The following is a 19,318-nucleotide window of genomic DNA, read 5'->3' as shown; positions in this document are numbered from 1 at the left end:
ATTTTAGATATTCATAGTATAAACTGAAATCAAAATTGAGCTAACAATTATTAATTACACAAAATAAAGTTATTCTGAAGTAGCCTTATGTTTAAAATGTATAGTTTCTGTAAACACAGTTTGTTAATTTTTCTTCAATTTTTATTTGTCTAATGAGATACTGACAGGAATGTGCATTAGTCCGTGTGTATGTTTGTGTGTGTGTGTAATATATATGCAATGTTCAGAAGTATATATATTGTATATTCACTCACATAAAATCCCAAATTATTTTGGTAAATGGGAAAGTGAACATACTTAAAAAGAAAAATATATCAAATATATAGTGTACCAATATAAAATACATGAGAAAGTGTGTATGTGTGTGTGTTTGAGTAAGTTTTACATGTAGTCCTCGACTTAGATGTATTTGAGTTAACATATACTTCGCGGAACATTGCAGTGCATAATTTGCTGATGTTATTACTCTCATGCCAACTACCAAGGACAAATAAAGATCGGATTTATAAAGTTACTGATAATAAAAGGTAATAATGATGAAAATTAAAAAAAAATGAAGTATTTGGCTTATGTCAGAACCGACTTAGGACAGAGTCGTCGCAATGAAACTCCGCCGTAAATCGAGTACTGCCTGTATTTAGAATTGACATAGTAGGAATGAGATCCAGAATTCTACTTTTCTCCTTCTACTGTTATACCTAAGGTTCCCTGCCTATTTTATTAGAAACACAGAGATGAATGGTTTACAAAGAAGTATGTGAGCTAGAGAGCCCTGGTGGTGTAGGGGTTATGAGCTTAGCTGTGAACCAGAAGGTCAGCAGTTCAAGTCCACCTTGGAAAATGGGTTAGAATCAACTCAACAGCAATGGATTTGTTCTACTTTTTGTTTTTTAGATGAACTGGAACCAGGAAACACACTTTAATAGATCTCCATGTAATAATTAAGTAATTAATTTTAAGTGTTCTTTTTCTTGCTTTACCATATTTTCTTACTTTTGTCTAAACTGGCAATGGAAACTTCTTTTTTCTCAATTTCTAGCTGACATGAGGAAAATATTTAAATATATGCCTTCAGAAGTATAGCAGACTTCATTAAGATGTGGCTGTTTGTTGTTGTTAGGTGCCCTTGGGTGGATTCAGACTCATATCGACTCAGTGTACAACAGAATGAAACACTGCCCCGTCCTGCGCCATCCTCATGATCGTTGTTATGCTTTAGCCCATTGTTGGAGCCATTGTGTCAATCCATCTCATTGAGGGTCTTCCTCTTTTTTGCTGACCTTCTACTTTACCAAGCATGATGTCCTTCTCCTGGAACTGATCCCTCCTGATAAAATGTCCAAAGTATATGAGACAAAGTCTTGCCATCCTTGCTTCTAAGGAGCATTCTGGTTGTACTGCTTCCAAGACAGATTTGTTCATTCTTTTGGCGGTCCATGATGTATTCAATAGTCTTTACCAACAGTATAATTCAAAGAGGTCAATTCTTCTTCCATCTTCCTTATCTGTTGCTCAGCTTTCACATGCATATGCGGCAATTGGCAACACCATGGCTTGGGTCAGGCACACCTTAGTCTTCAAGACAACATCTTTGCTTTTTAACACTTTAAAGAGGTTTTTTGCAGCAGATTTTCCCAATGCAATGAGTCCAGTCGTTTGATTTTGTGACTGCTTCTTTCTTGGGTGCTGACTGTGACTCCAAGTAAAATGAAATCCTTGACAACTTCAATCTTTTCTCCGTTTATCATGATGTAGTTTATTGGCCTAGTGGTGAGGATTTTTGTTTTCTTTATGTTGAGATGTAATCTGCGCTGAAGGCTTCATCAGTAAGTGCTTCAAGTCCTTCTTGCTTTCATTGAGCAAAGTTATATCATCTGCATAAGGCAGGTTATTAATGATGCCCTGTTCTTCTTCATATAGTCCAGCTTCTCGGATTATTTGCTCAGCATACGTATGGTGAAAGAATACACACCTGACACACACCTTTCCTGACTTTAAGTCACAAAGTGTCCCCTTGTTCTGTCTGAACAACTGCCTCTTGATCTCAGTACAGGTTTCTCATGAACACAATTAAGTGTTCTGGAATTCCCATTCTTCGAAATGTTATCCATAATTTGCTGTGATCCACACAGTCAAATGCCTTTGCATAGTCAATAAAACAGAGATAAACGTCTTTGTGGTATTCTCTGCTTTCAGCTAGGATCCATCTGACATCAGCAATGATATCCCTTGTTCCATGTTCTCTTCTGAATCTGGCTTGAATTTCTGACAGAGGTGTGGGGGAAGAGTGCGATTATTACCTATAAATTCTAAGTTTCATTGAATTGAACATGTTCATAATAACTCAATGATGAAGTAATCCTAGACCATGCAATTATGCTTTCTTATTAGCCCCTTCAATTAGCACCTACCTCTTCCTTCTAATCATTTTCTCATTTGTAGTATAGGGGGCTGAACTAGATAATTTTCTGTGTTCTTTTCCAAACCTCAAATGTTATGAGCTTAGTAAGGGCTCCTTGGCAATAGTAATAACTGTGCTTTAAAAAATACAAAAACAAAACTTACTGGAGTTGCATAATAAAGATCTGAAATAAAAAGAGAAAAATAAAAAGTAATATTCAATTTTTCCATCTTACATTACCTCTGAGCTTATTCATTCATCTAACATAGTTTGTGATCCAGACTTCGTAGTCATTCAGGAAACCCTATGTTAGTATTTGAAGGAAAAAAAAAAAAGTAGGAGATGAGAGAGAAATTTGTCTCTGGTGGAACAGCACATGTTCAGTATGACTGGAGTGGAGGACAGAAGGACAAGGTGTGATGAATGAACTGACAAGGCTGATGCATGGCATGCTTTTAGACCATGTTAAGTAGTTTCGAAGTTATCCTCTGGCCAATGGGGAGCCATTTCAACTGGGAAGTGACATTACCTGAGGCTCTCTCATTTCTGCACTACAAGTTGTTTTCAGTCTCAGAGGACAGACACAGAGACAACCTACTAGTAACTGTTCAATCTTATTGAATCTGCACTTGCTAACTTGGGTGTTAGTTTTGGAATTGCTTGGAGCAGAGCTGCATGGGGAGGCAAAAATAGTGGTACTAGTATCAGTAAATAATTTTATGAATCACTGCTTATTTTGAGAGACAAATTTCTGTGATACTTTTCACTATGTGTGAAGAATTAATGGTATTTAGCTTTTAAAACCCCATGTGTCTGTCAGTTTGTCTTACTATGGTAACTTACATAATGCTGTGTTGCTGGAAGCTATGCCACTGGTATTTCAAATACCAGTAGGTCACCCATGGTGAACAGATCTCAGCAGACTTTCAGGTCTAATACAGACTAGGAAGAAGGATCTGGCAATCTACTTCTGAAAAAATTGGCCAGTGAAAACCTTATGAATAATAGCAAAACATTGTCTGGTATAGTGCCGAAAGATGAACCCCTCAGGTTGGAAGACACTCAAAATAAGACCGAGGAAGAGCTACCTCCTCAAAGTAGACCAAAACCCAAACCAAGTCCATTACCATTGAGCCAATTCTGATTCATAGCGACCCTATAGGGCAGAGTAGAACTGCCCCATAGGGTTTCCAAGGAGCAGCTGGTGGATTCCAACTGCCAAAAGTAGAGTCGACCTTAATGACGTGAATGGAGTAAAGCTTTTGGGAAACTTCATTTGCTGATGTGGCATGACTCAAAATGACAAGAGACAGCTGCAAACATCCATTAATAATTGGAACATGGAATGTATAAGTATGAATCTAGGAAAATTGGAAGTAGTCAAAAATGAATTGGACCACATAAAGATCGATATCCTAGGCATTAGTGAACTGAAATGGACTGGTATTGGCCATTTTGAATTGTACAATCATATGGTCTACTATGTCAGGAAAGACAAATTGAAGAGGAATGGCATCGCATTCATAATCAAAAAGAACATTTCAAGATCTATTCTGAAGTACAATTCTGTCAGTGATAGGATAATATCCATATGCCTACAAGGAAGACCAGCTAATATAACTATTATTGAAATTTACACAAGAACCACTGATGCCAAAGATGAAAAAACTGAAGACTTTTACCAGCATCTGCAGTCTGAAATTGATTAAGCATGAAATCAAGATGCATTGATAATTACTGGTGATTGGAATGTGAAAGTTGGAAACAAAGAAGAGTCTGTAATCTGACAATATGGCCTTGCTGATTGAGACAACTTGGAGATCACATGATAGAATTTTGCAAGACCAACGATTTCTTCATTTCAAATACATTTTCAACAACATAAACGGAGACTATTCATGTGGACCTTGCCAGTCTGAATACACAGGAATCAAAACGATTACATCTGTGGAAAGAGTCAACGGAGAAGCTCAATATCATCGTCAGAACGAGGACAGGGGCTAACTGCGGAACAGACCATTAAGTGCTCATATTCAAGTTCAAGTTCAAGTTGAAGAAAATTAGAACAAGTCCACTAGAGCCAAAATACTATCTTGAGTATATCCCACCTGAATTTAGAGACTATCTTAAGGATAGATTTGATACATTGAACACTAATGACTGAAGACAAGATGAGTTGTGGAAGGACATCATACATGAAGACACCAAGAGGTCATTAAAAAGACAGGAAAGAAAAAAAGACCATAACAGATGTCAGAAGGGACTCTGAAACTTGCTCTTGAACATAGAATATGTTAAATATGCTAAAGAGATCAGAGGAAATGATAAAGTAAAAGAGCTGAACAGAAGATTTCAACGGGTGGCTTGAGAAGACAAAGTAAAGTGTAACAATGAAATGCGCAAAGACCTGGAGTTAGAAAACCAAAAGAGATAAACAGGTTTGGCATTTCTCAAGCTGAAAGAATTGAAGAAAAATTCAGACTTCAAGTTGCAATATTGAAGAATTCTATGGACAACATATTGAACAACACAGGAAGCATCAGAAGAAGATGGAAGGAATACACAGAGTCACTGTACCAAAAAGAATTGGTCCGCTTGTTTTATTGACTGTGCAAAGGCATTTGACTGTGGATTATAGCAAATCATGGATAACATTGCAAAGAATGGGAATTGTGCTTATGAGAAAACTGTACATGGACCAAGAGGCAGTCGTTCGAATAGAACAAGGGGATACTGCATGGTTTAAAGTCAGAAAAGGTGTGTGTTAGTGTTGTTTCCTTTCACCATACTTATTTGATCTGTATGCCGAGCAAAGAATCTGAGAAACTGGACTATATGAGAAGAAAGGTGTATGAAGATTGGAAGAAGACACGTTAACAACCTGCGATATGCAGATGACACAACCTTGCTTGCTGGAAGTGAAGAGGATTTGAAGCACTTACTGTTGAATATCAAAGACTACAGCCTTCAGTATGGATTACACCTCAATATAAAGAAAACAAAAATCCTCACAACTGGAGCAATAAACAACATCATGATAAATGGAGAAAAATATTGAAATTGTCAAGGATTTCATTTTACTTAGATCCACAGTCCAGGTCCATGGAAGCAGTAGTCAAGAAATCAAAGGATGTATTTCATTGGGCAAATCTGCTGCACAAGACCTCTTTAAACTGTTAAAAAGCAAAGATGTCACTTTGAGGACTAAGGTGCTCCTAATCCAAGCCATAATATTTTCAATCGCCTCATATACATTCGAAACCTGGACCATGAATAAGGACATTGGAAGAATAAATGATGCCTTTGAATTATGGTTTTGGTGATGAATATTGACTATCCCATGGATTGCCAACAAAACCAACAAATCTGTCTTGGAAGAAGTACAGCTAGGATGCTACTTAGGAGCAATGATGGGGAGACCTTGTCTCACTTACTTTGGACATGTTATCACAAGGGATCAGTCCCTGGAGAAGGACATCTGCCTGGTAAAGCAGAGGGTCAGCGAAAAAGAGGAAGACCCTCAATGAGACGGATTGACACAGTGGCTGAAGCAATGGGCTCAGGTCTAGAAATGATTGTGAGGATAGTGCAGGACCGGGTGTTGTTTTGTTCTGTTGTACATAGGGCCGCTGTTACCTGGAACTGACTTGTTGGCACCTAACAGCAAGAACAACAACAACTTTTAAAAATAAGTAAGACAAAATTTTTACAACTATGATTTAGCACAGACCAATAGGCCTTCCAAATAACTGAAACAGGACCTTTACGCTAATTCTGAAGGAGAGGATTTCCTCTGTGCCTGAGTGAAGTTATATACAGTTACCTCTCCCGCCAATTTCCTGATCTAAACACCGATGTGGAAACATCACTAAGGATGAGGTTGGAGTTAGCTAAAGAAGGTAGATTCTAAGTGAACTGGAAGCAATTTCACTATGGCACTCACCAAGGTCCCTGTCATATCACAGTGCCGCACTTTGAGGCTATTTCCACCCAACAAAGCAGACTGCTGTCAACTCCTATGTAACTACCTGCATTGGGTTTGATTTTCTAAAACTCTAATTAAGCTTCTTAATGATTTCCTTTAGTTTTGCCTCAGTTTTACTTAGGTAAACCAAAAACAAAAGCCTGAGGCTAGATAAGGAAACCTTTTTTTTCCATAAGTTTTCTTTTTTTTTAATTCCCTTTTCAGAACATTCCCTAAGCTGCTACAGAGCTGTTGCCATTTACACAGAAACTATGTTTGAAGTCTTTGCTAGCCTGTCTTTTCTCTTCTCTAGACATTCCATATTTTGACAGATTTTTGCTTATTATTAGTTAGAGTCATCTTTTAGGGTATTAAATAGGCTTACCATTTCAGCTAAAACCTTATTTTTTATCATCGTTAAACATTGACATAGATGAACTTAATATATGTACATTTACAAGTTCTCATTAATGCAAATAACTTTCTACTTCTACTTTAGTCTCTTTACACAAAGCATTCCAAATTCAAACATATTATAAAAAGTTGCTAATGGATATGTTTGTTATATGTTAAAATTAAAAAGTACTAAGTTATTTGTTTTAATTAGAACTTGGAAAGTTTGCATACAATGTTGTGATTAGAAAAACCAGGATCTCAATCCACGAAAAGATTGAACCACCCACCACTACACCTCTCTATCACAATAGTCTAGAAGTTTAGGCATATTGACAATCAGTTTTCACTCCCAAAGCTGTGGAAAATCTTTGAGAAAGTGGAAGGACCATTTCATCTGCCATAGTCCTCAGATAAGAATTGTTGAGACCAAAAGGGAGAAATGAGATCATAAAGTGTTGCAGTTCTCTGATCCTATAGCTGAACTTAGATTCATTTCAGATAGCTTAAATACAATTGTTGAACCGAACTGGGTTATACATTTTATTCACTGACCTGTAGTTCAACACTGATGCATTAACTAAGGATAGATTTGGTCTGTCTTTGTGAAAATTTGAACCTCTTTCTCAAGAATGAGTTGATCAAATCTCCCTATGAGGAGGAAAGATTAGATATTTTCTAAAGCATTGTAGGCTTTCAGATCTGCTAATGGAAAACAAAATACATTCACTACAGTAATCAGCATTGAAGTAATCACACTCTGAATTCCACAAAATATCATAACTAAGTTTAATAATAGTCAATGAAATAACTCCTTCACCTGTGCTTTAGACTGCAACCTGAATATAACTGGATCTATCTAGGGCCAGTCTCTGCATGGAGTCTTCTTTAAAGAAACATCCAAAAACCATGAAGAATGGTGCAGTGATTATTGTACAACTTCTTTAATGGGCTGATAACACAGATTTTCATGGTGTGCCACATACAAAGCTTCCTCAAACTCCTTTCGCTCTCTCTATCTCCCAGTTTCCCACTCATTGCAGCTACTTAAAAAACTCTCCCTTTCTTGCCCTGTAGTCCCTTCATGATTCCACCACTCCCACATTTGTTTGTTTTTCTCATCTACACAGCCCAAGGCCCCTGTTTGGCTCCTATAAGCCTACTCACTAAGGTCAGCCCCCAGAAAGTTCAGTTTTCTCCTGAGAATCTGCCCCCTTGAGATTCCTTCTTTCCACACCCTATACCTGCTTTTTTTTTTTTTTTTTTTCTTTCTTACGGTATGAACAAGATTTCTGTCAGGAGACTCTGAGGGCATTGCCAGGCTCACCCAGTTCATGTTCTTCAAAATCGCTTCTACCAGCCTAAGTGCTAGAGAGTTTGGAAAAAGGGAGAAAGGAGTATGACAAAGTTGCGTTTGGATTTAGTTCCATTTCCAGATAAGTGTGTTTATCTGTGTCTCTTGCAGTGTGAATGAGATGGTGCTTTTACCTAATTCTTTTTGTCAGGAGAGCAGTGGGCCATTAGATTTCCTTTACTGCACGAAGCAAAACAAGCTGTAGCCATCCTTGCCCTCAAATCCTGGAGGTCATTTTCTCAACCAGTGAAATCCCAGAGGATGTCTAATCACTGGGATTTTCTTTGTAACCAATACAGCTTTACAGAAGGCAAATTATAAGATAAACTTTGAGTCTCTCCGAGGGGTTTCCTTATGAGGCTCTGGGAAACCCACTCATCTTTGCTCATCTGTATTCTGCCTGTCCAGGTGTAGGTGGAAGGGCATCTCTAAACACCAAAGGATTAAGATATACTCGCCTCATTGTCCATACTGCAGATGATCTGAGCATCATTACTTGGCCGTCTTTCTTAAGTGCAGCCATAATTAACTTATTTTTCTCAGAAATGATTTGCTTAACCAAAGTCGGGGGGTCCCTTTGTAGTGGTGATTAAGTCTGTGATTATTTGGTAAATTGGCTATAAGTTGATGTCCATGAATTTTTTTCAGGTGCTTCTGATCCTCTGATCATGTTTCAACCGCTTTCTCTTGGATGCCTTGCTTTTAATCATTTCTATGAGCTTAACACGTAGCCAGAACATTAATTCCCAACATTTGCCCTCAGGTCAACTTCACTGGGGTATATACATCTTCCAGGCTAGTGAGGGTGACTATCAGTAGATGGAAGTTTTGATGGATCTGAGTCCACAAATAGCACCTAATGCCCAACGCTGTAGATCGTGGGTCATAATGTCAAATGTTTTACAGGAGCAAAGCAAACAGAAGTAAATTAGTTAGGCTAAATAAAATAGGTAACTCTCCTGAGAGAGAGCTGTTTTCTTACTTTTTATAGAGGAAGGTTACGGATAAATATTTTTTTGCTTAATAATGATAATAGTAAAAACAATAGAATCATGATCGTTGACAACTGACAACAGTGCTTCCAATAACCCATAAAGTTGCTTCATGCACATTAGAAAAGACATGATCCTAGAAAGAAGTGGCTTGGACTGAGTATTTCCCAAGGTCACATTAACTAAGAATTCAATAGCAGCAACAAACCCCTTAGAGTATACGCCTAAGCCAATGGAGCTGAACAAAATCCGTATGTTGGCCACCAGACTGTCTCCCTTCCAAGAAAGCACTCCAAAATCTCTCAAGAAATTGGATGTCCTTTGGAATTACTTATGTAATAATTATTTGGCAATTATTTCACAAAGAAATTTCTTGATTTCCTCGTTTTCATGAATTTATATAACGCTGCTTAAGTCTGGTCTTCTATCAACTAGAGTATAGCTGGAAAACACTATTCTGAATTGTGCATTCTCCTCCAAATAGTCATTTCAATTCTACAGTAGTCTCTACAGTGTCATTCTGGCTTTGCAGTGATATTTGAGTTCATGCCTGGTCCTTTTTCATAATTTACTACTACAATTTTTCTAGTAATTTCACTGATAATGTGGCTCAATTGTACAGTATGATTGGTTAAGGCAGGACCAGGAATAATACCAAAGTTCATAGAATCTGGAAAGTATCCCCTAAAATATAACCTGACCACCTTGAGGTCTATCTTTGCTAGTTGATGCAAACAAACAACACCATAAAGTAGATTCAAGAAGCATTGATAAATATATAGGTTTATACTTTGTTTTTCTTTAAAAGTTGGGTGGCAAAAGCTTTATATAGTGAAGTACACAGAAGACTCACCAAATATTTCCTGAGCCATCTTCTTCCACATTAAAGGTAGCTGTTACGTATAAAAAATCACAACAACCACCATTACCATCGTCGTTACCATCATTGTCATTATCATCTCTCCCTGCCTTCTCTCTCTTCTCCCATGTGTTTACGCACAGTCCTCTCATCACTAAGCTGTTCTTCCCTCCCTTACTATTTTTTGCCTTTCTCTGTCCCATTACCTTTCTCACATGTGTTTACACCCTCATCCCCATACATAACTATAAAGTTAACATATCATCTACTCCACTGTACTATGCCCAAGGAAATCTTAGGTCATTCTTTTTTAATGATTTTCAGATGAAATTTAGTCTCTTTGGAAATTTAATGAACAAAATTCTCCAAATAATTATAAGAAATTATGCTTCAGTATAAACAGAGAAAAGAAGAAAAAAAAGGAGAGAGAGATGTCAAATTTTTGACATATCTTTTCAAGCTACAGTCTCAGTTGCATTTCTATTTGATAAATGCCTGCTCCTTTATTTGCCAGTAATAAACCAGTCATTGAACCCCGAAAGGATTTGAAAGAGACCATGTAGTGAGATTTAGGATAAAACAAGAAAGTTCTCTTATGAGATGTCAGACAGTGAGCACTAAGTCACCCAGAGTTTTCTATTTTAAAAAGCAAGACAGTTGAACATAAATTAAGCCTCCTATCTTTGCTGCAGTCACAAAAAGAAACATTTCCCGAGTAAAAGAATTTGTTATTCATTGGTGAATGTCATCTTAAAAAAAAAAAATGCTACTAAATGGTACTCATGCAGACTGAAAGATGAGAAGGATTTATTTGCAGACCAAAAATGAGAGTTGGGTTAAAATATATTGATTATTTTGTTATAAAATCCAAAATGTCTACCATTTACTTTTTAAAATCTGTTTTTTCCTTGATTGTTTAAAGCTATAAAATTATTTGTGGCAAAATTAAATGAGTTCAAAAATTGTGTACTTTATTAAATTTCATTTTACTAAACATACTACTTAGGCTCATTTTAGTCTCCTTTGTTGGTTCCTCCTTATCTCTATGATCTTTGTGCATGTGAGTGACCCAGAGCTCAGGCCCTGGACATTTTATCCTATCTTGCTCATTCTATTGGTGATTTTCATCCAGTCTCTAATTTTAAATAACATCTATATGCTGACGTCTTTCAAATTTTCAACTCAAGTCCTGTTCTCTACCCTGAACTCCAGACTTACATATTCAACTTCCTACTCGACACCTCCACTTAGATATTTAATAGGCATCTCAAACTTAACTGTTCAAATCTTATCTCCTGATTTCCCACCCTCACCCCAAATCTGCCACTGTCACAGACTTTCTCCATCATCCTTCAATTGCATTCCTCTAATAACTGAGCCCAAAACTCTTGGAGTCATTTTGAACTCCTTTCTTTCTAACACAACCATATGTAATCCATCAGAAAAATGAGACAGCTCTATCTTTAAAATATATTCTAAACCTAACTACTCCTTACTACTTCTACTGCTGACATACTGGTCCTAGCAACCATCATGTCTGGCCTAGATTCCTGCAATATCCTCCTAACTGGTCTCAATGCATCTGTCCTCATTCCCATTCAGTTTTGTTTTCAACGCAGCAGCCAGAGTGATGAACCTCTGTTCCTGGTAGTGACTTGTTCCCAGCAGTAATCTCCTCTGAGTAGTACCTTGCCTTTCCCTTCCAAATTCCATGCAGATACTGGGATTTATAGTTTATATTTTGAAATGGTTCACTTCACCTGTACCACCCGCTAGTTACTTCATAATAATTTCTCCTTTGGTTTCAGAAGGCTTTGATGCATATGCACTATCTGCTTCCCCCTTCCTTTTTACCTGGATCTCTGCCTCCCATACTCTCTGCACTGTAGTTAGCAATGACCTCTTAGATCTAAAGCACCACCCTCCTCAGCAAAAATGGAAATTGAAATATTGGCCTTCTGTATTAAATGGTCATGTTCTTGAATATAATTGGATGTAATAATAGATTCAGTGAACTACTGAATAGATAAAGAGGTATGTAGTGAAATAGATTGAAAGAATCAGATAAATGCTATGGGCTCAAAGTTGTGGATTTAATTATGATACTGAGTTAACTAATCAAAAGGGAAGTTTCCCTCCTTGAGGAGATTCATAATAATTTTTAACACTATTATTACCACATCCTTCTTGACGAGGAAAACAATAGGAGCAGATACACGACTAAAAAGGTGTAGAGTCAAACTTTCCTGTTGCTTTAAGCTTAGCAAATAGACCCCCAGCGAAGGAGAAAAAGGTATTAGTATTCCTTTCTATGAAAAATGTGAACCCAGGAACCCCCTCCAGGGCGTATTATGTGGGACCTGATTCTTCCTATCTCAATCATCATCTCAGCTGTTCTACTCCCAATGTTTATAAGCAGTAATAGGAAAGTAAGGGAGAAATAGCTATGTATCTTTATCTGTCTCTCTATCTGTCTGTCTATCTGTCTATCTATCATCTATCTGTAACTGTTAGAGTCATAAGTTTTTCAGCTTTTCATCATCTTCCTGTAGGAAGGAAGATGCTAGTCTCCTCTTCAAACCAGGTTGGGGGAAAGGGCTTTAAGAGAATCCATCATAGAGAATGGAAATGCCTTTGAGAAAGAGGGACTAGAATCTCCAGATGGATATGTGTTATACAGTGAACTTACTGATATGCCTGCTGTGCCTATTGACCAAGGGGAAGAAATTTGGATAAAGATGGTATACTGGAGAGAGGGGAAGCTGACTAACTCTAATAATATAGCAAGCAGGGGCAGATTATCCAATAGACAAGGTAAGCATGGTGCTTACCGTGCTTACCAGATCATCTGTAGTGAATAATTTCATCTTTGATTTGGTGAAACCCATGTGAAATTGTTCATTACATATTAGTAAATAAGCACAAGTAAGCCCATGCTTACATTTCTTACTGTGTCATCTGCCCCTGTCAGGGATTGTGAATTTGAAAAGAGGCTGATTCTGTAGGAAGGTGCTATGGGGTTGGGAGAGAGACAGATGCCAGCCATACCTAGAAGCAACATCTTTGATGTGGTGAATAAATGTGAAATTGTTCACTACAGATGATCTGGTAGGCAAGGTAAGCATGTTGCTTACCACATGCGCCCCTGAAATTGGCAAGTCAATGATGTGAGTTTCCTATGAGTCAAATGAATACCAAAGAAGATACCTGGCCTTAGAAGGTTCCAGGTGAAGGAAACCCAACAATAAGAGATCCTAGGGTTTCCTGGAAGGGGTGGGAGCAGGGAGGTAATTAGAAAAGTTTGGGTGTCTCCTATGACAGGAAACTGAAGTGAGAAGCCACTCCTACCCACTTCTTCACCTCTCTATTTATGCTACTCATGGAAGGAAGAAAAAAAAAAAAAAAAGAAACTTTTGATGCCTTGCACATAGAAGGCACAAGTGACCAGTCAAGGTTAGTGAGGGGAACAGCAACAGCCAGGAGGGAATTATGACAACAACTTCCCACAGAAAAAAGGACCTAAAATGAAGAGGGAGGTTAGGAGATGTGAAGCAAGACACAAAATCACTCCAAGTTGTAAAGCTGTTAGTTGCTGTGGCGTGGACTCCAACTCTTATGTATAAACTTATGTGTAACAGAAGAACACATTGCCCTGTCCTGCGCCATCTTCATGATCATTGGTATGTTTGGGCTACTGTGTCAAGTCATCTCATTGAGGGTTTCCCTTTTTTTCACTGACCCTCTACTTACTTACCAAACAATCACTAAAGAAGGACATCATATTTGGTGCTGAAGTTAGTGGAGGAGTAAATTAGCAGGCCCTGGCCCTCTTCCACCATCCACCCCCCTCCTCCCAGCCATCCTCTATATCCCTCTGGCCACTACTCAAAGATGCACCTTGAATGGATAGGTGGGTAGGGTGGGGGAGATAAGGTGATAGTTTTAAATTAAAGTAGACCAAGTTTTTAATACTGAAAGTGATAAGAAGGTTAGAGGATCTGAATGACATGTTCTTTACATAGAGGAAGATTTGGCTGTATTTGTTTGAAGGGAGTAATTAGGAAAAAAGGAAACAATTTTCTGTTTTTGCTCCACCAATTTCAGAATGTTCCATAAAATGCTTACTCAAGCAAGAACTTCCTTGCCCTCAGCAGAGAATTCCCTGCACAGCTATGGCTTATTCTCTTTTCTACACCCTAATGGGATATCTGAGAGAATTCCTTGAGTGAATAGGATGGGACTGAAGTCCCTGGAGAACTATCTGGAGGCAAGGCTGGACTTGCATGCCTGATGAACTTTTCCTTTGAGGATAAGGGGTTTTCTCTTGAATCCTAATTAGCCTCAGAGGAAAGGAAAGCCCTTTCATTCAGAGGCATTGCATTCTCTTTAGAGACAGTTCTTTTGAGGGAGCAATTAAAATAACAATCTGATGTGTAAATCAGAATTTATTGGTGGTTCTTTTAGAGAGAATGTGTTTTCTCACACATGTATTCATATTCATATCTATAAAACAATCCTCTTTTGATTACCTATTTAAGTAGTATTAAACTTCTGGATGATTTCTGTAGAGGAAGCCAATTTAGCTGCAAACTTCAGGGTTTTGCTCTTAATCTCTATGGGGTTAGATATGGGGGTAGGGAAGGGGTTATTAGAAGGAGGTGTGGAGTTGTGTTTGACTGGCTTTTCTGCAATCCTGACCATTTAATTCCTCTGTCTCTGGCTTTCTCTTTTCATTCTGGGTATAGACCTGACTTGTTTCCCCATAATTTCCTTTGAATCATCATCCAGTGTGCTGAGGTTAGATAAAGCTGGTGATTACTCACCACATCTATAACCATAAAGCAAGTTAAAAAAAAAAGGAAAGAAAAAGAACTGTAAGTCCCCAAGGTGGCATCTAGATTCTGTTATGCACTGTGACACAGAGAGGCTATCTATTAGACCAAATGCTAGAATTGGCACTTCCTTAATTCACTTATATCCAAACTCCTGCAATCAAAACCTGGCTACAGAGAACCTCAACTCCTAAGTGCCACTTCTTAAACAGAAGAGTATCTCCTGCTGTAGAATGCTAGAATTCCTCAGCACTTTTATTCAAGAGAATTTTATCTGAATACAATCTGAAGCACTTCTAATTTTGATACAGGTCTTAAAACACACTAGGTGTTTTGAATTTGTCCATTTTACTTAAAGTAACAGAAATGAGCCAGCACTCTAACTCAAATTGTTTATAATAGTCCTTCCTCAGACTTTAAAAAATAAAACAGGATAAATGAACTATGTCTACCTTACATTTATTATTTATACTCTATGTTTGTTGCTACAAAAAGGGGGGATTCGAGGCAACAACCTGTATTTCACTAACAGATCTGAATCATCTCCTGGCCACGGCAACCTGAGTGACTATCCAGGAGAATCTCAGAGCTCCAGTCTACCCACATCCTCTTAGATTTTTTCACAATAAAATGACCTGAGTGATGGAGGTAGAAAGGGGACATTTGAAAATACATTTTTATGGTCTTGACCTTCTTTCTGGATTTTATATATTCCAAGCTTGTTCAGCTAGGTACAGTTGCTGTCTTTTAGAGCAGTATTTTCTAAAATAAATAGAACCTTTACTATTGGAGGTACACAGCAAATTTTAGGTAATAAATGTATAAACATTTGTTAAATTTCAATAGCTACATATTTATCTTCAGACATTTAGGAAAAATATAACTGTTGTTGTTAGGAGCCGTCGAGTCGGTTCCAACTCGTAGCGAACTTACGTACAACAGAACAAAACGCTGCCCAGTCCCATGCCATCCTCACAATCGTTGCTATGCTTGAGCCCATTATTGTAGCCCCTGTGTCAATCCATCTCATTGAGGATATTCCTCCTTTTTACTGACCCTCTACTTACTAAGCATGATGTCCTTCTCCAGGGACTGATTGCTCCTGGTAAGATGTCCAAAGTATGTGAGACATAGTCTCGCCATCCTTGCTTCTAAAGAGCAGTCTGGTTGTACTTCTTCCAAGACATTAACGATTTTTCAGTTAAAATAAAAATGAGTCTATTTAAGAAGTATTATTAAATAAAATAGGCAGTACGTAGATATGGCAAAATTGTAAGTTTTGGGGGACTATTTCATTACCTTTCTGTTTCTATTGCTATTCCTATTGCAGTTGGGTTTCTGTCTACAAATTTAAATCTTTGTTACTACTATTATTATTAGGTGTTTCTTCCAGACTTAGTATTTGTTCCAAATACTATGCTCATGTTATTATTATTAGGTCTTTGTTCCAAAACTTAAAAAAAAGAAATTCTTGTATTATATACTGCTTTTTGCTTTGGACAGATTTCTACAGCTGCCTTTTTTCTTTTTCTCTTGAATATTTTCTCTTCACTTTGTCTCCCCTTCCCTTTTTCTGCATTTTATCAGCTCCATGATCTGCTGCTGTTGTTATATCATGCCTTCCTCGTATGCACATCTTCCTGCCATGTGTCTGCTAGTCATGTTGAGCAAGAGTCTTTTTCTGCCTGACTTGTACTGCTTATGTCTTTCTCCTCTTAGGCTTCATTGCCTCTGGGGAGTCAGTTTCCATACTTTTGGAATAATAATTTTGGAGAGTTCCAACCCTATATGCGGGAGAAAGAAACTACTTCAGAAAATGTTATAAGTTAACTAAGAGAAAATCCACTTTTTAGCAGGACCACTATTCAGGAAAGTTCTTTCAGGAAACATACAGTAACCACATCTCTGTTACTCCTTCACATTAAAGCCTTTTCCTAACTCTGCCTCCCTCACACTTTGGACTGAGGGACCAGTCAAAATGACTCTCTGTACTTTACTTTTTAATCCTTTATGGCCCATTAATCAACCGTTAATTTTATGACTAATTACCTCTTTTAATGATGATTAGGCAGAAGTGCACAAACTCTCCTAGAACAATATAAGTTGATGACATATTAAAGATTTCTGTCAGGAACTCTCCATATTTCCAGGGCCTTCTCTCACTAAAATACTTAGCTCTGTCTTTTAAAATATGATAATTTAAGTGACTATTATGCATATAATTTTATTTTTTGAAATACATAATAACCCTATAGGAATCCTAATTATGAGTCATTATAACTAGGAAGAGTAAATAATCTTCATGAAAATGGTCTCCTTTGAAAGCTTTTTAGGAAACAAAATTAAGTTCTCCTAAGGAAGAAAATTTAGTTTTACATGAGTGTTCCATCTCATACAAATAACAAAATCTGGCAATGTAACACAGAAAATATTTTACTCTAATGGACCTTTTATAGTAAGCTTTGTTCCTAGATCCATTTCTAAATACTTATTTTATCCTGGTTATTCAAGTTTCTTGAAGACTGAAAAAGAGTAAAAGTAGTTTCTGGAGCAACAGTTTTTAGAAATTCTGTTAAGTAAATAGAAACAAGTAAATAGAACAATATAGACAAATGAAATAAAGTTTAAATAGAAATATTTAAAGAAAATAAAATTATATAGTGGTAAGTCACTGGAAATTGTAATGTGCTGAGAATTTGTTATAGTACATAATATTTGATCATTTTTTATCCTTTCTCATAATTTTAAATATATCAAGTATTCTGTATTTTAATGTGTGTGTGTGTGCACGCGCATACTTCCTGAAAGTATAGGGCAGGCCAAGGTAGCTGAGCAGCCTAGGGAAAGAGAAGAGTTCAGAGTCTGGTTTAGAGAGTAGGCAACAGCTAGATCGTGCAAGGCCTTATTGGTCAATACAGAAAGAAGTGGATTTATAGTTTAAAAAGATGTCTGGTGATAGCATGGATATTGGAGTACTCAATAGTTGGTGTGGATGCAGAAACAAATCAGGAGGGTGTTTCTAGACTCCAGGTATAAAGTTATGGTAAATTAAACTAAGATGACAGCCGTAGAGATAGAGCAACAAGAATGTGCTTGAGGATGGGCTGGATATGGGAGTAAAATGGTATGAATAATAAAAATATCAAAAATACCTACTTCTAGCTTTCTGGCTTATGCAACCAGATGGATGGTGGTTTTGTTTACCAATACATGGCATAGTGGAAGAGGAACAGTTTTTAGGTTCTGTTTTACAAAAGTTGATTGAAAGTGCTTTTGGTACACGCAAGTCTTGTGAATTCTGGCAAGTTGCTCTCTCTGAACTTAGTTTATGCATCTCCAAAATGAGTTGTTTGCACTAAATGATCTAATTAGTACCTACTGGAATGGAAATGCTGTCATTGTAGTTCCAACTGTATGAAGATTAACAGGAAAGCAGATGAAATACTTGAAATTATAAGCTGAAGATTTGAATATGATATTGAAGGGAAAAGGGATTAAAATACATGTCTAGGAAATCAGATGGTATGATGAAACTATAATTTGAAGGATGTTATTCTGACAGCTGGACTGAAGCATGAGAGAAATTAGCAGATTGGAAATCAGGTAAAAGACTGATTCAGTGAAGATCTAAATTGTAGTAGGGACTATGGAAAAAGGAAGTTGAACATTTTAGACAGTGCCAAGGATAAATTAGCAGAATTTGATAAATCAGAACGTGAATGATAGAAACCAAATATAACAAGATATATTTTTTCAAGCCTTGCAGATAAAGAAAATGGTGAAAACGCTTATGAAAACAAAGACATATTTAAGAGATATTATTTGGAGACTTCAGGATGATCAGTTTATTATCTGACATGCTGAGTATAGCTGTGTAACATATACAGCTATTTCAAAAGTGCATTACTTTTATTTTTGAAGAAAAGAATTATTTAATAACCAGTAATTGACTAGGCATACCTTTACTTACAAAAATAGTATTAACTAGCATTTAATAAGAAGAGATTCACTTTTTAAAACCTTTATCGTTATCACTGAGAAAAATTTCTACAACATGTTTTAAAGACTCCATTCTCACTTGTTCTCTGATTTCATTTTTCAGCTCCATGCGGTGGCCATTTTTCAGCTCCCAGTGGAGTGATTCTCTCACCAGGATGGCCAGGGTACTATAAAGACTCCTTGAATTGTGAGTGGGTGATTGAAGCTGAACCTGGACACTCTATCAAAATTACATTTGAAAGGTCTCTGCAAATATTTTTCCACCATTTTGCAAAAAGATTATCTAAAAGAATAGTTGACATGTTCCATTTTATTTACAAAAATTAATGTATAAATTTAATGTTAATAATCAATTCTGTGGCTTGAATATTTCAGATGGTTTGTCCCCTGTTAGCCTTTCAACCTGTTTTCAAGTCAATTTTTTTCTTTGTTTAATGCTGCATCAGTACTACTGAGATATGCAAGACCGACCTTTCTACTTTATACATATGCACAGTGCTGAGATATGAACATTTGGCCTTTAG

The 19,318-nt window shown here is 37.0% G+C and overlaps 1 protein-coding gene across 2 annotated transcripts in view; it reads left to right on the top strand.

Annotated features, from left to right (window-relative positions):
- Nucleotides 1-19,318, top strand: part of CSMD3 (CUB and Sushi multiple domains 3) — a 1,379,111-nt gene that overhangs the window by 911,951 nt on the left and 447,842 nt on the right. For both annotated transcript variants that reach the window (XM_004372959.1, XM_004372958.1), the window contains one exon: nt 18,898-19,036. In XM_004372959.1, coding sequence (XP_004373016.1) covers nt 18,898-19,036 — 139 coding nt within the window. The remainder of the gene's footprint in view (nt 1-18,897; nt 19,037-19,318) is intronic.

The sequence above is a fragment of the Trichechus manatus genome, unplaced genomic scaffold, assembly GCF_000243295.1.
Source record: "Trichechus manatus latirostris isolate Lorelei unplaced genomic scaffold, TriManLat1.0 scaffold00022, whole genome shotgun sequence".
NCBI classification, from domain to species: Eukaryota; Metazoa; Chordata; class Mammalia; order Sirenia; family Trichechidae; genus Trichechus; species Trichechus manatus.
Note: the sequence above shows the minus strand (reverse complement) of the source record. Positions and strands in the feature narration are given on the sequence as shown.